This window comes from Sphaerodactylus townsendi, linkage group LG01 (assembly GCF_021028975.2).
Source record: "Sphaerodactylus townsendi isolate TG3544 linkage group LG01, MPM_Stown_v2.3, whole genome shotgun sequence".
Taxonomy (NCBI): domain Eukaryota; kingdom Metazoa; phylum Chordata; class Lepidosauria; order Squamata; family Sphaerodactylidae; genus Sphaerodactylus; species Sphaerodactylus townsendi.
Window position 1 is genome coordinate 64,923,764 of NC_059425.1, and position 19,110 is coordinate 64,942,873.

General features: G+C 42.3%; 1 protein-coding gene across 7 annotated transcripts in view; it reads right to left on the reverse strand.

Moving 5' to 3' along the window:
- Positions 1–19,110, reverse strand: part of CDC42BPA (CDC42 binding protein kinase alpha) — a 201,204-nt gene that overhangs the window by 117,311 nt on the left and 64,783 nt on the right. For all 7 annotated transcript variants that reach the window (XM_048508656.1, XM_048509047.1, XM_048508957.1 and 4 more), the window contains exons 3-5: positions 11,977–12,060; positions 4,963–5,058; positions 4,094–4,242 (exon numbers count right to left, since the gene is read on the reverse strand). In XM_048508656.1, coding sequence (XP_048364613.1) covers positions 4,094–4,242; positions 4,963–5,058; positions 11,977–12,060 — 329 coding nt within the window. The remainder of the gene's footprint in view (positions 1–4,093; positions 4,243–4,962; positions 5,059–11,976; positions 12,061–19,110) is intronic.

Here is a 19,110-nt window from a genome sequence, read left to right on the forward strand (position 1 = left end):
ATTTTAGGGGCACTACACCCACACTTTGCACTCTCCAAGAAACAGAAGTAGCATAGCAAATATTTTATATGAATTCTTTTTAAAAGTATTGGTATTTGGTCAGCATTCCTGTATTGACACTGAAAAATAAAATTAAATGTGAGCTGTGAAGTTCATGTTTGCCTTTTAAAGAAATCTGCCTGCTAAAGTATTTGCTTCCATTCATTCTTAGCTTGCATTCAGAATCTTTCCTAGGATGAACCTTATCTTTAAAGTCTAGTTTTGGTACTAGCATGGCCCTTTCTGAATTGATGAATCAGTAATGGGTTATCTTCTGGGAATGTCTGGTATTCCCTGACCATTTGAGTTGAGATTTGGAGCTGCAGGAAACAGAAATCTTAGCAGCATTTTCTGTTATGTCTTAGAGCTGAGTTAGCACAAGCATGAACAAAACACATGCTGGCTACTGAAATGGAAACTTCCAATCTGTCTGTTTTTTTGGGAGGAGATGAGGTAGTAAAGCATGTAAGTATCTATGGATGCATTTCAACCAGTTGGGAGTATAAACACCAGACTCTGGGACAGAAAAGAAAGAAAGAACTGATTTATTAATAGTCATTCATGGATTTTCCTTCCTCTTCTTATTCCTCTATAAAAGTATCCCATTCTCACATTTGGCCAGTATAGTTAGCTCAAGAACTAGAAATGCAATAATGTCACTTATTTTAGCCATTTTTGTACCTGCTCTCCCCTCAATTCAGGTTCCCCATGCAGCAAATATTAAAAACAATTGGGGAAAGACAATAGCAAACCACCCAGCAAACATAGTCTGTCTAGGAAACATTGTAATGTGACATCATCCCGTGGGTTAGTAATGACCTGGTACTTGCACCTTTACCTTTTTAGATGGAACAAGACTGGAGAGACAGGGCCACTGTACCTCTGCTGTGTCCTGGTTTAGGGTGCTCAGGGGTGTCAGATGTTGGGAAGTGAAATTTCATCGCTTGCCCCAGGCATCATTTTCTGTAGATAAGCCCCTTTCAATCAGTCATGAACGGCCCTCCCCCTGCCATCCCAAGAGAAGCTGTCACAGACATTAAGTTCTCTGGGTAGTAGCCAGAACTCACTCACTCACTCACTCACTCACTCACTCACTCACTCACTCACTCACTCACTCACTCACTCACTCACTCACTCACTCACTCACTCACTCACTCCCTCACTCACTCACTCACTCACTCACTCACTCACTCACTCACTCACTCACTCACTCACTCACTCACTCACTCACTCACTCACTCACTCACTCACTCACTCACTCACTCACTCACTCACTCACTCACTCACTCACTCACTCACTCACTCACTCACTCACTCACTCTCACACACATACACACACTCCTTCCGTCCTTCCTTTCAATACCCATTCAATATTGCTAAAACAGCTCAATAAATTGGGTTTCTTTTTACATGTTTTTACAGAGTGTTTTTACAGTGTGTCATGTTTTTACAGTTTACAGTGTTAGAAGCTGTTCTGAATTTGCAGTAGACCTAATTCCAAGAAATAAATAGGTATGTGTTTGTATGTGTGTGTGTGCGGGGGGGGGGGGGGGGGACCACTAAGGACGTGGACTGGAAGCCAAGGGGCGATCACCCAAAAAAGTTTGGGAATCACTGCTTTAATTCATACTAGACTCGGTCTGATGTATTAATTTTCTGTAGACATTAACTGAAAAGTTACAGCTCTCAAAAAGCTGAAAAAGATAACTGCTGACAAATAAATGTGTTTTCCCTCTCTGCTTTCATATGTAAGTAAAATAAAAAAGAAACAGATTAAATTTCAGTGACAGATCAAATAAACTGCTTTGTAGTTTTTAACCTTTTCAAGGAAGGAAATCCTGCCTTATAAACATGCTAGTGAACTATAGTTTAAGTTTTAAACAATTGTCTTTGGGGGTCCACAAAGACTTATGACAAAGGCAAGTCAGTCTCAATGGCAAACCTGAGAACAACACTGGGAAAGGATCTGTTACAAAATGAGCATGATCAAGAGGAGAAGTGTGCCTGCAAACATCTAATTTAACCATCAGCTAAACTTTGGCAAACTTAACCATTTAAACATGGAAAATATTGCACACTGTTATTTGCTGGCACTGCAGAACTCAAAGATGTCTAAAGAAGGAAAGCATATTTTCTGTCATGACCACTGCAGTAACCTTGACAATTTATATACAAATTGAAGAACAGTTTCCTCCACTTTCCACACAATTTCCCTCCCTTCCATGACAAGCCACACTCCACCATCCTTCATAACACTCACTCTCTTTCCGGGTTTTAAAAATCCTTTCCTTAGCTATTCATATTGCTGAAAAGAAGACCTTGCCTCCCTTTTTCGCCTTCCTTCTTTCTACCTTTTCCCATCTCATTTGGTTAAGCCACAGGTCTTCCAAAGTTTCACATGCTCTGTAGAGTCTGCAACTGCCAAATCCTTTGTGACCTAGTAATTCCTACTTTCCATTATCTGCTCTGACCTCATAATCTTTTTGGTTTCAACCTACCTTAACTAGTACTTCATGGTTCTCCTATCTACCTTAGATACCACATATACCACAACACCAGCCAGTGATGCTGACATATGATTGTGAAAAATTTCAAAATACTTTGAATAAGGCCCTAAAATAGGAACTAAATAACACTTTCCCAACTATACTATTTTCAAATTAATGAGCACTATTAATATGGTAATCTTTGATAAACATATTCTATAAGACTTCTCTGAGAGTTCAGACTCTTGACAGAACAAATCAGTTCCTTTATTTTCTATAAAATATCTTGATTTTAGGTCTCTCTTTTTTAGAACTCTAGATAGTGGAGAATTAGCAGAATGGTAGTAGAAGAGATGGAATGGCAATTTCTAGGTTAGTAGATGTACTTATTTCCTTTTCCTTCTTTCAAGCTCCCTTATATAAAAATCTTGAGAAGAAAATGGGGAGCTTTTATTTCTTTAAAGAAAATGTGGTGGAGAGACACTTGACCACCACCAGTGTAAACCTTGGTTCTCTATCCACCGAGTAAGGGACTATAATCTAAATGTAACTAAATCAAGTGTGTGATTCCATGCACTACTGAACAACATTCAGAGGAGTACCTAAGAAAAATGGCGCCCAGGGCAAAATATGAGTTTTCCGCCTCGTCCCCTCCCCCACCACAACCAAACAATCTACTAGCAGCAAAGCCCATTGCGGAAAAGATGCAATGAGCCCTAGAAAAGGGTAGAAGAGGAAGGACCTCCCCAGCAATGGGCTTTAGTGGGGCTGTATGTAGGTGAGTATGGGGGGGAGGGTTGGAAGTTAGTATTGAGGTGGGGGAGGGAGGCAAAGTACGGGTAGGGGTAGGGGAAGATTAGAAAATGAGGCTTGGGTGGGGGGAGGGTGGAAAGCTGTAGGTTAGGGTGGGGGTGGAAGGGCTCAGGCTTCCTCGCGGTGGTGCGGGGAGGCAGGGAAGGCTCCAAGGGTTTGCTTTGGGGGGGAGGCAGGGAGGGCTTGAGGGGGTTGGGGGAAGGTGGAGAGGGCTTGCCTGGCAGGGCCCAGCACAGGGCTTTCCAGGCTGGGGCGGCAGTGGGGGCGGGCCGGTAGAGAGCAGGGTCTGGCAGGGGGTGGGGCAAGCCAAGCCTTACCTCTTTCCTCGCTCACTCACCAACTACTGTCAAGCGCCCCAAGCCAAGGAGGGCCGCCGGGGGGAAGGAGGAAGGGTGTGTGGGGTGGTGATGGTTCTGCTCCCCTATGTGATTAAACAGCGGTCTCCTGGGGCATTTGTCTCCAGATGTCCCCATGGAAGCTCCACCTCTGACAACATTACAAGCTGTTTCATCCAACCTATACTCAGTGGTTGCCCCTGATGAAAGTGCTAATCCTACCAAAGTGATTCCTCAAGTTTTTTCAAGAAGTTTGCTAAAAGTTATGAACAATAAAAAACAGTACCTTCATCAAAACAACTTTTAAGTGCTACAGGTCTTTCAGAATGATTCCAGGACTATGTAGTTTGCCTTTTGTGGGAACCATGATAAATAACAGGTCATGATGAATAATCTATACATTCAATTGATTCTACTTACCTGTGGACATAATGCAGCTGATGTACAGAATCAATTGCTATTACCATTTCAGCCAAATAAAAGCGAGCCATCTCTTCAGGTAACCGGTCCTCAAATTTACTGAGCAAGGTAAGCAGGTCACCACCAACATAGTAATCCATAACCAGGTACTAGGAAAATATTTATTTTAATTAATTCAGGCAGGAATGCAAATATGCAACAGATACTACACACTAGGCACACTATTACTGTTTCAGTGGTGGAACTGGTGCATCCTCCACTCTCATGGAAATAAGGGTTTATAGGTATGACCCAGCAAGACTTATCTATTTATTCTCTCACCACCCTCCCTCCCATCAGCTGCAGAGTAGGACAGTGGAATGCAAAACAATTCCCTCCCCCAACCCAACTTCAGGAATTCAAGGTTGAGACTAAGCAAGAAATTTTATGCCTTGCTTAAAAAGCAAACAGAAGAAAGCCATTTAGCATCTTTCAAAGTTTAAGTTCACAAAAACTCCCTTCTAGTACTCTGGAACACTACTGCAAATATAAGAACAGCCCTCCTGAAATGAACCAATGATCCAGCAACCTTTTGATTCAACCAATAATCAGAATCTGGTATTCAGAGGTACTGATGGATCTACCCTGCAACAATTTTATGGTCTAATTCCCATTTAAATTAAGCAAAGTGGCCATCATCACTACAACCTGAGGAACTGAGTTTCTCAAATTAATTGCATACTGAATGAACAAGTATTTTCTTCTGACTATCTTGAATCTACTGCATATCAGTATTTGTTACATTTGGATTTTGGGATAATATGCACATATCCATTTGCAACTACAAGTTAAGAAATGAATGGACTTCAAAAAATTCATTAAACACTTACTAGATAGTTTTCATCCTGAAAGGCATAGTGCAATGTTGTAATCCACTGGTTATCACCATTCACTAATACATCCCTTTCTTCTCGAAAACAAGCTGTCTGTGAAGAGTTAAAAATACTATTTTAGGCAAAATTAATTTCTATCAAAATATATTTATTTAAACAATCCAAAAGTTGGGATAACAACAGCATATGGAAGGGTCCATTGAATACTTACTGTGAAGGGCCTTTCTACTGGACGGCAGGGGGATATCTTGATAGGGTGTCTTCTTCACCAATTGCAAGGAGGCAGGAACTAATTAACGAAGTAACGCCTTCTTCCTGTGAGGTCACGACTCCTTCTAGCCTCAGTATCCGTTTTTTGGCCAAGCAGTCACATGACAAGGACCACAGGAAGACAAACAAGAACATTGAACACGTCAACTATAACTAACAATTGCTCCCAGGTAACCTGACCTAAAATTAGAGCATTAACATTGGGGACTGATAGCCCCCCAGGGAGGGCCAAGATATCCCCCTGCCATCCAGTAGAAAGGCCCTTCACAGTAAGTATTCAATGGACCCTTCTACTGGAGGCGGGGGATATCTTGATAGGGACCTCCCCGAGCAGTGTCCCCAAAACTAGGGTGGGAGGCATCAGTCCCCCATGATGTTCTCCAATACTCTTCTTCCGAAAGCTACTTCGGAGGCGGTCATGGAGTTTAGCTTATAATGTCTTACGAACGATGAGATTGACGACCAGGTGGCAGCCTTGCAGATCTTCTCCACTGTCGCATAATTTCGGAAGGCTGCGTTGGTAGCCGCACTCCTGATGGAATGGGCCGTAACCCCTGACGGAATGGGTAGCGATTGCGCCTTGTATGCTTCAATAATCGTAGCCTTAAGCGTGGTGCTGATGGCTGCTTTTGACATAGGTAAGCCCACGTTAGGAGGGCTTACATTGATGAACAACGCCTCTGCTCTTCTAAGGGGCTCTGATCTGATCAGAAATGCTTTGAGGGCCCGCCGCACATCCAGGGTGTGCCAAAGCTTCTCCTTGGGATGGTTTGGGCTAGGCATAAATGATGGGACTGTTATTTCCTGTTTCAAATGGAATGTTGAATGAATTTTTGGGCTGAACGTTGGGTCCAGTCTAAGGGTCACCCTATCTGAGTGGAAGATACAGAACTTCCTGTTGGATGATAGAGCCTGCAGTTCCGATACACGTCTGGCTGAGGTGATAGCCAGTAGGAACAGAGTTTTCATTCTCACCCAGCGCAGCGGTATCGATTGAATGGGTTCAAATGGTGGCTTCGTTAGTGCGACCAAGACTGCATGCAGTCACCAGGTGGGGAACCTGTGAATCACTGGGGGTTGCTTGAGAGTCACTCCTCTAAGGAACCGCATCACATCAGGGTGTTTGGCAATGGGATTGCCCTTGATAGGCGCGCACACCGTGGAAAGTGCTGCCAATTGCCGTCTCAACGTCGCGCTTCGCAGGCCCAGGTCAAATCCTTTTTGTAAGAACTCTAACATGTCTTTGATTGCCGGTTTCTCCGGGTCTATGTCTCTGATTTCGGCCCAGTGGGCGAAGGTTCTCCACGAAGCATTGTAAATGTTTATAGTGGATTTCTTCCGTGCGCCCATGATGGTGTTGGTGACCCTTTCAGAATATCCTTTTTGCACTAGTCTTTTCCTTTCACAAGCCACACGGTCAAGCACAGCCACGCTGGATCGGGGTGAAATAGTGGACCTTGTATTAGTAAGTCTGGGACTATTGGTAGTGCCAGTGGCTGGCCTCTGGATAGACCCTGGATGGTGGAGAACCATGGCCTTTGTGGCCATCTGGGAGCTACCAGGATGACCGTTGCCTGCTCCAAGATGATCTTCCTCAATAGGCGCGGGATTAGCGGGAATGGCGGGAATGCGTAAAGTAGTCCCGTCGGCCACTTCGCTGACATCGAATCTGTTTCCTCCGCCGTCGGTTGGAAGAACCTCGAGAAAAACCTGGCTGTCTGGGCATTGGCCGGCGAGGCTAAGAGGTCTACTTCTGGGGTCCCGAAGGATTTGCAGATCAGACGGAATTCCCGTGGGTTCAGCTGCCATTCGCCTTCTTGTATCTGCTGTCTGCTCAACCAGTCTGCTTGGTTGTTTAGCTTTCCCTTGATGTGTTGCGCTTCCAGCGACAGAAGGTTTTTCTCTGCCCAAGACAAAATCTTTTCCGCTTCTTGATGTAACCCTGGGGATCTTGAGCCCCCCTGGTTGTTGACATACATCTTGGCAGCCACGTTGTCAGTCCTGATTATTACGTGCTGTTGATGCAGTTCTTTTTGGAAGTGTCTTAATGCCAGAGCTATGGCTCTGGTTTCCAATATGTTGATGGGCAGTTTTGCCTCTTTTTTCTCCCATCTTCCTTGTACGAACTTTTGGCCGAGGGTGGCTCCCCAACCCTGCAGGCTGGCATCTGTGAAGATCTGAGGGCGCTCTCCGTGTAAGTAGTGCTTGCCCTTCTGTAGGTTCCTCTTGATTAGCCACCATTGGAGACTGTTGCGGACTGAGGTCGGGATGCTTATATTTTTGTCCTGTTTTTGGATTATGTTCCATTGAAATCTGCGCAGGAGGTGTTGCAGTGGCCTGGCGTGGAACCGGGCCCACTGGTTCAAGTCCATCATTGATATGAACAGGCCCAGGAGGCTGGCTGCCTTGAGTAGCGACGGTTGCCTGGAGGTCAGCAGGGCTGAGGTCGCCTGCTGGATTCTTTGGATTTTGTCTTCGGGAATGAACAGCGAATCCTTTGCCGTGTCCAGGATGGCTCCCAGGTGCTCGATCCTTCTTTTTGGTTCGATTGAGCTCTTTTCGAGGTTGACCAGGAACCCGTGGGTTTGCAGTGTGTGTTGCACTCTGGTGACATCTCTTATGCCTTGTTGCCTGGAGCTCGACCTGATTAGAAGGTCGTCTAAGTAGGGATGGATGTGGATTCCCTCCTCTCTCAGACGAATTATAGGACCTAATAGTATCTTTGAGAACGTTCTGGGGGCCGTGGCTAGTCCAAATGGCAACGCTTTGTATTGGAAGTGTTGTAGGCCCACCGCAAATCTCAGAAACTTTCGGTGGGCCTGGTGGATCGGGATGTGTAAGTATGCTTCCCGTAGGTCTAGGGAGGTCAAGAATTCGTTGTGCTGTAGGGCCGTGGAAATAGTTCGGAGAGTTTCCATACGAAATCTTGGCAATCGAATTGATTTGTTGACTGTCCTTAGATTCAACACTGCTCTGCAGTCCCCGTTTCGTTTGGGGACTGTAAAAAAGTGTGAATATGTGCCTAAGAACCTCTCCTGCAGTGGGACTGGTTCTATCGCCTGTATGTGTATGAGGTGATCCACTGGCTGGAGGGTTTTGCGAGCTTTGGCAGGTCTTAGTGCCAGTGGGGATGGGATGAATTGTGGTTTTGGAAACTTTACAAACTCTATCACGTAGCCTTCTTGAACTACCTCCCTGGCCCACCTGTCTATATGAGGGCCCTGCCAGGCTGGTAAGAACCTGGACAGACATCCCCCGATTGGGGGGTCTTGGTAGTCATTGTTTTTTGAAGTCTGGCTTGAATGGTTTTCCCTGTTTGTTATGTTGTTTTTGGAAATTTTTGTTCCAAAAGGAGCTCTGTTGGCGTTGATGCTGCTGCCAGTTGGGTTTAGATGCCTCTCCAGCATATCTGGGGAGCACTCTGTTGGACCGAAACGTGGTTCTAGAGTTGGTATTACTTTTCTCCTGTCTCACGGATTTGGGCATTGCCTTCTTTTTGTCCTTTGTTTCGACTAGTACCCGCTCTAGATGTTTGCCGAATAATGCCTCTCCAAGGTAGGAGTAGGCCGCTACTACGTTTTTAGAGCGGGCGTCCGCTTGCCATGGGCGGAGCCACGCATTTCGCCTGGCGATCATGGTGGACACCATGGCCCTAGCTATCAGAGCGATGGCATCCAGAGTGGCGTCCGCTATAAAGGCGGAGGCTAAGAGTACACTTTCCACTCCCTCTCTGGTGGCAGAATCCATAGCTGGAATCCTTTCCAGGATCCTCTTAAGCCACACCATGCTGGCTCTGGAGACCGTGGAAGCCGGAATGAGGGCCTTGATGGCTGCGGCCATCCACTCATGGGCCTTTCGGAGGGCTGCCTCCGACCTTCTATCTAGCGAGTATCTAATATTTCCCTCTCCCTCCTTGACGACCAGGTCCGCTGAATGGAGAGCTGCCACCGGCTCGTCTATGGCTGGTGCCTGTAGCATGGTATGGAACTGTGGAGGGACCAGATAGGTCTTTTTAAACGACGGGGGGAGTGTTTTATGCGCTGCTGGTTTAAGCCATTCTCTTCTAATGCGCCCCACAAAGTACTCCGGGATCGGAAAAAACTTTTCCCTTTCCTGGTCTGGGGGGAAGTAATCTAGCTTGCCCTTTGGGAAGCCCTTAATTGGTTTGGCTGGTACAATGTTGGAATCAGGGTCTGCTGGGGGGTCTTCTGCCCCCTCCTGATCTTGCAGGTCCAATGCTGAAATGGATTTCGGGATCAGCAGTTGTAGGTCCTCTAATTTAAAGAATTTTGGGGACTGCTCTGTAGCCGTTCCCTCCTCATCTAAGAACCTTTCTTCCCCTGTCCCTTCTTCGTTCTCAGAGGATTCCTCTTCCTCCTCCGGGAAGTCTATGGGATTCCTGTACAGGCGCCTTTCCCCCTCCTGTACTTGCACGGCCGGGGCTGCAGTTTGCCTGCGGCCTGCCAGTGCCGGTGCGGCGCGCCTCTCCCTGGCATCCAGGGCCTTGTCTATTTGTTCGGTCAAAAAGCGCGCAAACTCTTCTGGAGGCGCGTTCTGCCAGGCTGCGACTGCTGTTGCCGCGGTTACTGGCTGAGAAGTGGGGCCTGTGGACTTCGCCCCCTCCCCCTGGGGCCCCGGCTCTTGCCTTGTCGATGAGGTGGTTGCATGGACTGGGGCTTCTGCTTCTTCTTGGCCGGGGGGGAGCACCGGGGACTCCGAATCCCGCATGGGGTAGGAGGAACCGGTGTCGGAGCCGCCGCTAACGGCAATGCCCTCGGAAGGCGCCAAGCTCCCAACTGCTGCAGGGCCGCGCGGCCGCTTGCTCGCGGGCGCGGTCCCGTCCTTGCTGGCTGCTTTCTTCTTCTTACGTTGGTCTTCTGCAGGAGCCTCCGTGAAGGCGATGGTCTTTGCTCTGTTCGACCTGGTCCCCTCCGCAGCGGAGCGACCAAATCCCTCCCTGGGGGGCGTGAAAGAGCCGGTCGACATCTTGGCGGGAACCGTGTGTTAAGCAAAGTCGTTGGGAGCTTCCCGCTCCTTGCGCTCTAAGTGCGAGTCTATCCTAATCACTCCTCTATTCCCTACTACGTCTGACACAGTACGAGGGGGAGGGGGGTGACAATGAACACCAAGTAACAAGTACACGCACAGACTCAACAAGACTCCTAAGTGCTAGATCCTTATGGAGCTAAGCACAAACGCATGCACTCCTTGCAGGCAGGAAAGAATACTGAGGCTAGAAGGAGTCGTGACCTCACAGGAAGAAGGCGTTACTTCGTTAATTAGTTCCTGCCTCCTTGCAATTGGTGAAGAAGACACCCTGTCAAGATATCCCCCGCCTCCAGTAGAACAGGTGTTTCCTACAACCAGAGTGATAAAGCAGATGTTGTCCAATTCCTTACCACTTGAGAAGGCACATGTATTCTTGGACAACTACTGGTAGTTAAATTAATTTTTAATAGATAAGAAGAAGAAATGTATATAATTTAATTTCACTGTGATATTCAGTTTATATTGGGCTGAATAATTTCTGTTTCTAAAGTATCAAGACAAAGATATTCTCCTCTCAAAGCTTTGGAAACAATGATGTAATATAATATTGAAAATACTGAAGTATGAGTTGAGTCAGACCTCATGCTCCCAATTGCTAAACCATCTTGTGTTCCCATCTAAATTTGAATTATGCTTTATGTTAACCATGGTTAAGTCATTGACAGTCAACTATGAGAACCGGTTGCCAACTCCTTCCATTTGTCACCTTAATCATCGGCATTTAAGACAATTTCACATAGTGGTTAAGTCAGAAACCTGGTTAAATTTATCAGTGGTAAACACTACTACAGCATAACTGCAAGACTGGAAGAGGACTGGTGAAGGAAACTGTGCTCTGGGACAAAGAAAGTGGATGAGTGATAACTTCTTTCTCCAGCCTGCTTTCACTTCTTAAACAGTGAGGAATGTTGGATCTCTGCAGAGTCTACAAAATCAACATTACTCCAACTGTACACTTCTTTGAAATTAAATTTTTGTCTCAAATTCTAGTAAAGGCTTTTCCCATGGTGATTAAGACATTAACAGAGATTATTCTGAAAATAAAATTGACTCTAATCCCATAATAATCATAACAAACATTCTTGTGCACACCATATGCAAGGGTGTTCATACACCCAGTGTGGTCCTACATGGTCCTAGGAAATACAGAAGACAGCAGCTTGTTCACACTTTAACTTTGAGGGAGGAAACTGTAAACCTGGCTGTAAAGACTGTTGGTAGCTATTTGGATATTTTTTTGACGGACAAATAGGCCTGAAAGGCTCGTAGATCACTGTCTCCCAGGATCTTAAGTAGGAGGGCTTGGAAAGACCCCTTGCTTAAACCAATGGACAGATGTTGACAGTCTGAACAGATAATGCTAGGCTAGATGGACCTTTTCTGAAAATGAAAATGCGGAAGAATCATGTTGCTTTAGGTATTATTATTATTATTATTATTATTATTATTATTATTATTATTATTATTATTATTATTATTATTATTTTTATTTTTATTTATTTATTTATTTATTTATTTATTTAATTTGTATACCGCCCGATCCCCGAAGGGCTCCGAAGGGCTCATATTACATTCCAATATTTACTGCATTTAGTATCCATCATTTTCTTATCATTGGCTACCATTTCTTTATCATTGACATGAAATATCACAATAGTATCTTGAATATATATTTCTTGATTCAAGTCTTACCTCAGCTCTTTTCAGCATCTCCCATTTATTTAGTATTTTCATAGCAAATACCTTATCTGTATTTTTCAACTTGACTACAGCAACCTGTAAAACATAACATTACATTTTAAAATATATATTTGTGTACTTCAAGAAATTTCCAGCACAGTTCATTATCACACAATCTTTCCACAACATTATGTCTCAGTAACTAAAAAAAAATTACGTTATAGCTGAGGAAACAGTCTCAGAGAATTTGAGTTTTTATTCACTTTGCAGCACAAAATATTTATTGGCACAAGCACATATGGAATTGTTTTTAAAAGTATATAGGGATTTCCTAAGAGTTCATAAATCTGTATATCTGCTATTCTAGATAGTTATGACCATTGTACTACAAAAAAGCTAAGGACACTTTTATCACCACTATGTTTGCCACAACCTGATTCTTTATGTAGCAACATTACCACTTGCTAAAACCTCTTATTTGTCACAGGTTAAATCACATGGAATACAGTCCAGGTAAAGTATAACATCTCTTATTCATTTATAATTACCACATGCCTTCTTCACATCTGGGGATCTCCACAAGATTTCCTTTAACCCATATGTACGATCAAGGAAAAGACTGTTTCACGTTTGTCTTCAAATAACTATTGTTTGGCATTTTTTAATCAAAACACATGCTTGGAAATAGCAGAAAATCTATACTAAGATGTACGGTTGCTACTGCTCCATAATACCTAAATAATCATACCTAATCTAAATTCTTTTTTTAAAAAATCCATAGTAAGTTAGATTACATACATTTTGAAGAGCGCTTATTTTGATTACTGTACCAATAGCATAATCCTGTGCTTAGTCTCCCTTCAAGTTTCAAACTAGAGCCCTAACTCTTATGAGTGAGGCTTTAAGTGTAATGGTCACAGAACAGGGTTCAACTGCTCTCCCACAGAGCTCTTGCTCCATGAAGGGCATCAGCAGTTCTCATTAGACCAGTGGTTCTCAACCTTCCTAATGCCGCGACCCTTTAATACAGTTCCTCATGTTGTGGTGACCCCCAACCCTAACATGGAGAACACTGATGCAGAGAGTCTTAGGCGGCCCCTGTGAAAGGGTCGTTTCGACCCCCAAAGGGGTCGACTCGCAACCCACAGGTTGAGAACTGCTGCATTAGACGCTCAGTATCCAACTCATCCCTTTATATAGTTGCATAAAGCATTTATGCTTCAGACATATCAAACAACTGAACCATGTTCACTGCTCACATGTAATGAGGGACAGTCCTTCCTCCAACACAATGTGTTTGTGGTCCATGTTTACCAAATTCCTTTCTTAGATTGTCAGAAAAAGAAAACAGTATGAATCCCCTCCTGGTTCATGTTGGCAGATAAGCATTGATGGTGTCTAATGCAGATGCATTACTGCTTGGAACATGCAATAGAGTAGGGTGGTATGTATGGGCATTTCTTCATTTTATCATCCCACACCTCATTACTAGTTTTCATGTCCTTGTTTCCTAAAAAGTAACCTAATTGTGCTGCTTAAGGCACATCAGATATTATATTCCTTTCTAACACAGGCTCTCATTATGCTACTATGAGCTCTACATTAAGTCTTTGTGACTGGCTGCTTGTCCATACTTTGCATTATAACATGTGCAAATTATTGCAGAATTGAATAAAACGTTATCACCATAGCTGTAGTGATTAATTCATTATGCAACAATAACCTCAGAAGAGTGATACAATCAACTGCATGACCATTTCATGTCCCGGTCCTTAAAACAATCAGCAAACAGGTAACAGAGTACCACTAGGGAGAAGGGAACCTGTAGTAATTCTATCTGGTCTGGAGTAGTGCCATCTATGAAACTGAAACAAAACGCCGCACTGGATTCCACACTGCGGGTCAATCAGCCCTCAGCCTGCATGCATGTATGGCTGAGACCTCATTATCTTCCAGGATCTCTCACAAGTGAGCTAACTGCTGGGTTTAATGTATTTGTCTGGATCTTTTTATCCCTTTATACATGGGTAGAAAAGATGGGACTTCCACAGGTGCCCAAACCTAGTCAATTTCCTTCACCTACATTCAGCTACAATTCCATATGCGCAGACCATGACATTAAAACTTTCTGCCTTTCTTTTTCATTGATATGACTGTGGAAGCATCAGAGACCAGAGGTGTCTGCCTCCACTGTTCTGATAATGAGTCTGGAAACTATAGAAGCAACACCAGACACACAGCAAACAAGACCATATAGATTTATTCATTGTACAGATACTGAAAATATTTTTGCTTGCTTATGAGCATATTTTTTCACACTTGTGTTCTGATTAAGCTGCAGCGTCTCTCTTGACTGGATTTTATCAAATGCTGGGATGAAGGCTGAGTTGTACTCTGGGTGCAGGTGTCCATGTGAAACTTGCCCGAGAGGAGGCTAGTCCAGGGGTAGGGAACCTGCGGCTCTCCAGATGTTCAGGAACTACAATTCCCATCAGCCTCTGTCAGCATGGCCAATTGGCCATGCTGGTAGGGGCTGATGGGAATTGTAGTTCCTGAACATCTGGAGAGCCGCAGGTTCCCTACCCCTGCACTAGAGATTACACTGCACTTTATTAGCTCTCTGCTGAAATAAAAAGAAATTATTTGCATATAGAAATTATTTAATATTTCACATGAAAAATAAGCAGATGTTACATTCCTTTGTGGAAATTAATTTTCATATTATATGTACGCCACAGCTAATGTGGTATAATTTAGTATATATTTACACAATGGTACATGCTTTCGCTAATGGCAAGATCTATACAGAAATCATAGCTTATGTCATAGGATTTTAGGAAAAGCCAAGCTGATAGTAGGCTTCTGCAATTTTTTTTTCATCTTTAATAACTTGGGAAAGGATAGAACAGGCATTACTGACTGACAGCTATCAGAAGAAGGAAAGACTGAATTATAAATTGTTGAGACGAGGATTTCAGCAGTTTTTCCATGATAGGAAGGAAGCTGCGTATTCTATTGCTAATGTAATACTAGACAAGACATGGAATATTCACAACTGGATCTATCTGTCTGTCTAATTAAAAGAGTGGTTGTCAGTTTCCTCAGGCTCCAGAATTACATCTGTCTTTTTTCCTTGGAGGTTAAATAGCAGCTTTCTATCAGAAAAAAATGTGGAGAAAAGAATTAACCCTTCCCACCAATATATATCCAAATTATGTGTCATACAGACAGGAAGCACACTGCATGAAGCAGGAAGACCTCTTAGTTAATCTTCCTTAAAATGCAGCTACCTTACAATGGGCACCCTTCAGAACGTAATATTCTTGAGGCCAAGTGAATAATCCAGAATAATTATGTCTGGAACCACCAGATATAATAGCATTTCAGCAGCTAAGAAGGACTGGTTGGGACAGTGGTGTGTATATATGATAATGAAAAGATTTTTTTTAAAGAACAACTCTACTACATCTCAATAATGTTTTCCAAGTAATTGTACACGCAACTGTTCAGAAGACTTGCTGGAGTCTGTAATCTGCCTGAAGTCTCAATGAGAAAAGTGGGTGATAAATAAATAAAATAAATAAGGCACACCAAGCAAAGTGCTAGAGACTTTTGTAAAGAAAATGAAAACCGGGAATTTGGAGAAGCTAATCAATACATTGTTAATCAATACAGAGGAGCTAAACACCCTACCAAGGTACAGTGGACCCTCACCATTCCAAGGCTTGCAATTCATTATTTCACTTATTTGCAGTATGACCAAGTGATACAATAAGTCCTGAGCACATCCCCTCTACATGTTGAGGGTAGGAAAGCAGGCAGAAGCTTACTGGCCCCACATCCTGTGTGCACATGTCAGAACTGTGTCTAAACATGGAATAGTTGTGCATGCTTGCCATTCTTGCAGCAACATGGGTTTCACCGCTGCCCAACCAAATAGTGCAAAACATCCTTGTTATTCAAATCAAATTTATGGTCCAAGCATATAACTCATCTTGTTGATTAAATCCTCCCAATACGGTTTAGCACAAAAACCTGTTACTGGGAACAGCGGTTAGGATGGGTTGATTTCAATCAAGGAAATTTTAAAAATTTCAAATCATAAATCACTATATAACAGAAGAAAGATTTAACCCAGATTTGATTTATGTCAAGGTTTTCTATTAGTAACTCACTATTTATTGAACAAGAAAGCGTTCTGATTGGCAGTTGTATTAAAATAGATTCATTTGCAACTAAATAAAGCTTGTGGTCATGCTTTTTGGATCACACAGTTATATAATTTTCTATACTTGTAATACAGAGTTTGATGCACTATTAGACTGTGATTCAATCTCCCAGAAATTTCCAAAAGCAAGGGTGGTAGTTAACTTGGCGAAACAGTGTTACTTTAGGAATGGAAAGTAAATTTCTATGCTATTCAGTTGAGAGAATCATACCTATTCATACTTTACCTCAGTCACAGATGACCTATTGTATATTTCACTGATGGACTCACATTTGATTTCTTTCTTTCTTATATTTAAGAAAACCTTTAATTCATTGCATTTGATATGGGGTCTTGAACTGAGGTGATACTTATAAAAAAAATCTAAGGCAAACAATTATAGGTGGTTTGTAAAATCATTTTTACCCATCTTGGTATTATTGAAAGAGACTTAAGAATATTGCTAATAGAAGTGTATCTTTTCCATGCTTTTCTCAAATAACAAGGCTTTTATTTCAACATATTTGTATTTATAAAACCAATAACACCACAAATTCTATGTGCATATATGAAACTTTGTAACAAAATGTTAGGAATGGGTCAACCAATAGGAAAATTATGGGATGCTCATTCTAGTATGCATACTCCTTTTCATTTTCCAGTAACTAGTTGAGTTGTACTGTTTTAAGGCTGCCTACTTGTTGCCTGAATAAAGTGAATTTCTGTAATCACCTCTAGGTAGGGGCAGGTACAACAAATGTAAATTGTGTTTTTTAATTATAACTATCATCCCCTGTCTTTTTACTGCTGAGGAATCTCATTTTCAGCCCTGGAATGAATTGAGAATGGAAAGCCATACATACCATACTCCCAATCTCAGTACTGTCAGTGGTATTATATTTAACTCTGCACACACAGAGACAGGATGAAATTCCATAGAACTTGATCCACAACTGAATGCAGACCTACACTCAATGATTTCTGGATGACAATGTTTTAGCATAGTTGAAAAGATGTTCTGACATCTCAGAATGGTCTCATTGCAATCACATGGTCAAAACAACAGGAGAACAAAAATACTTCCCTGTTCTAACTCATCATATCTTTAGGAAACTCCTTTACTTCATCTGGAAATAATTCATACACTAATGCCATAAATTAAACTTGGAAGACAGAAACACTATCAGATCTTCTCTACAAATGAATGCACTGATTAAGATTCAAAAACAGGAAACATGAATGTCTACTTGAATCCATCACTCTCATATGCCCAATCCCCATGAAGGGTTCACAGTGCAAGCAAAGTCATCTATCAGGCACTGTAAATGCAGGGACAACACTTTTTTAATGTATTCATTTCATTGTAAACATTTTTCCAGTGCATCACATATAGGCAACTATACATATATAGTGACTAACATATGGAGAAGTGAATCCTGTTGCCATGAGTGATTCCACCCTTCCATTCATATAGTGAATGTCTGAGTAGTGTTAACAAAAACTCGGATTCTTACTAAATATATTCCAGCACATAAGTTCCTAAACCAGCAACTGTTAAAGAAATAAAACATTCTGAAGTGATGGTCATACTTTTTAAAAAAATACTAAAAGCCCAGTCCCTGTGATTTATTAAAACTGAAGAGTTAATGTTTTTAAAAGTATATTTTTCCTCCATGAGCAGCTTGCTAAAAATGCCTGGTATGTGCTGATATAAACATTTTGGTTTTAGTGGGGGGAGGGGGCATTAAAATCCTTCTTCCAACTGTTTTCCATGTTTCTCACAAGTGCTGTCTGGCTTGCTCTCAAACCATTTTTGCCTCTCACAAAGTCTTGTACATCAACACATTTGCCTTTCCTTCTTCAAACATTTTAATGGCAGTTATGAGGAGTGGAATCTGCTTACAGATTCCTACTGCTTCTTGGATGAGCAAATGTTTAAATGGAAACACACTACAGGTGGTAGGAATGTTAAAGAGTTAGTTACTTTGTTCCCATTTGTATTTCCAAGGAAGCACTTATGTGCATTTGAACACTAGCAAAAAGTTTTGTATCTGAGTAAAGTACAACAGACAAGAAACAGTGACAGCCAATTCCTCACTCTGTATGAAAGAACACCTTGTGGTACACCCCAGAGATTTTCCTTGTAACATGTACAGTCCTGCAGACCGAAGGATGGACAACAAAGAAGATATGTAATCAGTTATCAGAAAAGCAGGGTATAAATCCAAACTCCTCCTCTTCTTCTCTTATTATGTTGCTCCCCTTTGCTCCAACAAAAATAACAAAAACTTTGCCGAGAAAGCACGCCACCCTCTCTCTACTACCTGAATTTCTGCTGCAGCTTATATGACATTTCTGAGATTTTTATTTGTTTTCCTTTGAGGAAGAATCCATAACTTCCCTTCAAATTTCATATCAGAAGACCTTTGTAAGGCAATTCAAAGATCAGTGACAATGAACACTTTTGCTGATCCTTATTTCAAGCATTAAGAGTTAAACATTTTACCCAGAAACAAGCACACGGGTGTCTTGTGCTGTGAATATTGTTTACACCTACAAAACACACACACGGTCACTCCAAAACAAAACAAAAATATTAAGTGAACACTTGATGAAGTACAAGAAGTACCTATTGATAAGATTCTTGCTGAAAAGAAAAAAATGGTCTCCAGATTTTCATAGCACACTGGTTTTCTAGATATATAAACACACAATTTCCAATCCACAAGCCCTTTAAAAAAGCAATGTAATGCCATTAGCAAGTGCTACATCATAATGCCCCTGGTCAATGAATGCTAACCATCAATTAAAAAAAACTGCATCAATTGAATGTCAGTTTATAACCAGTAGCTTTTTACAATAGTTACAACATCCAGATATCTCGATATATCTTATAAGATTCCATTGTACATACTAAGTTTCCAAAGTACACAAACACT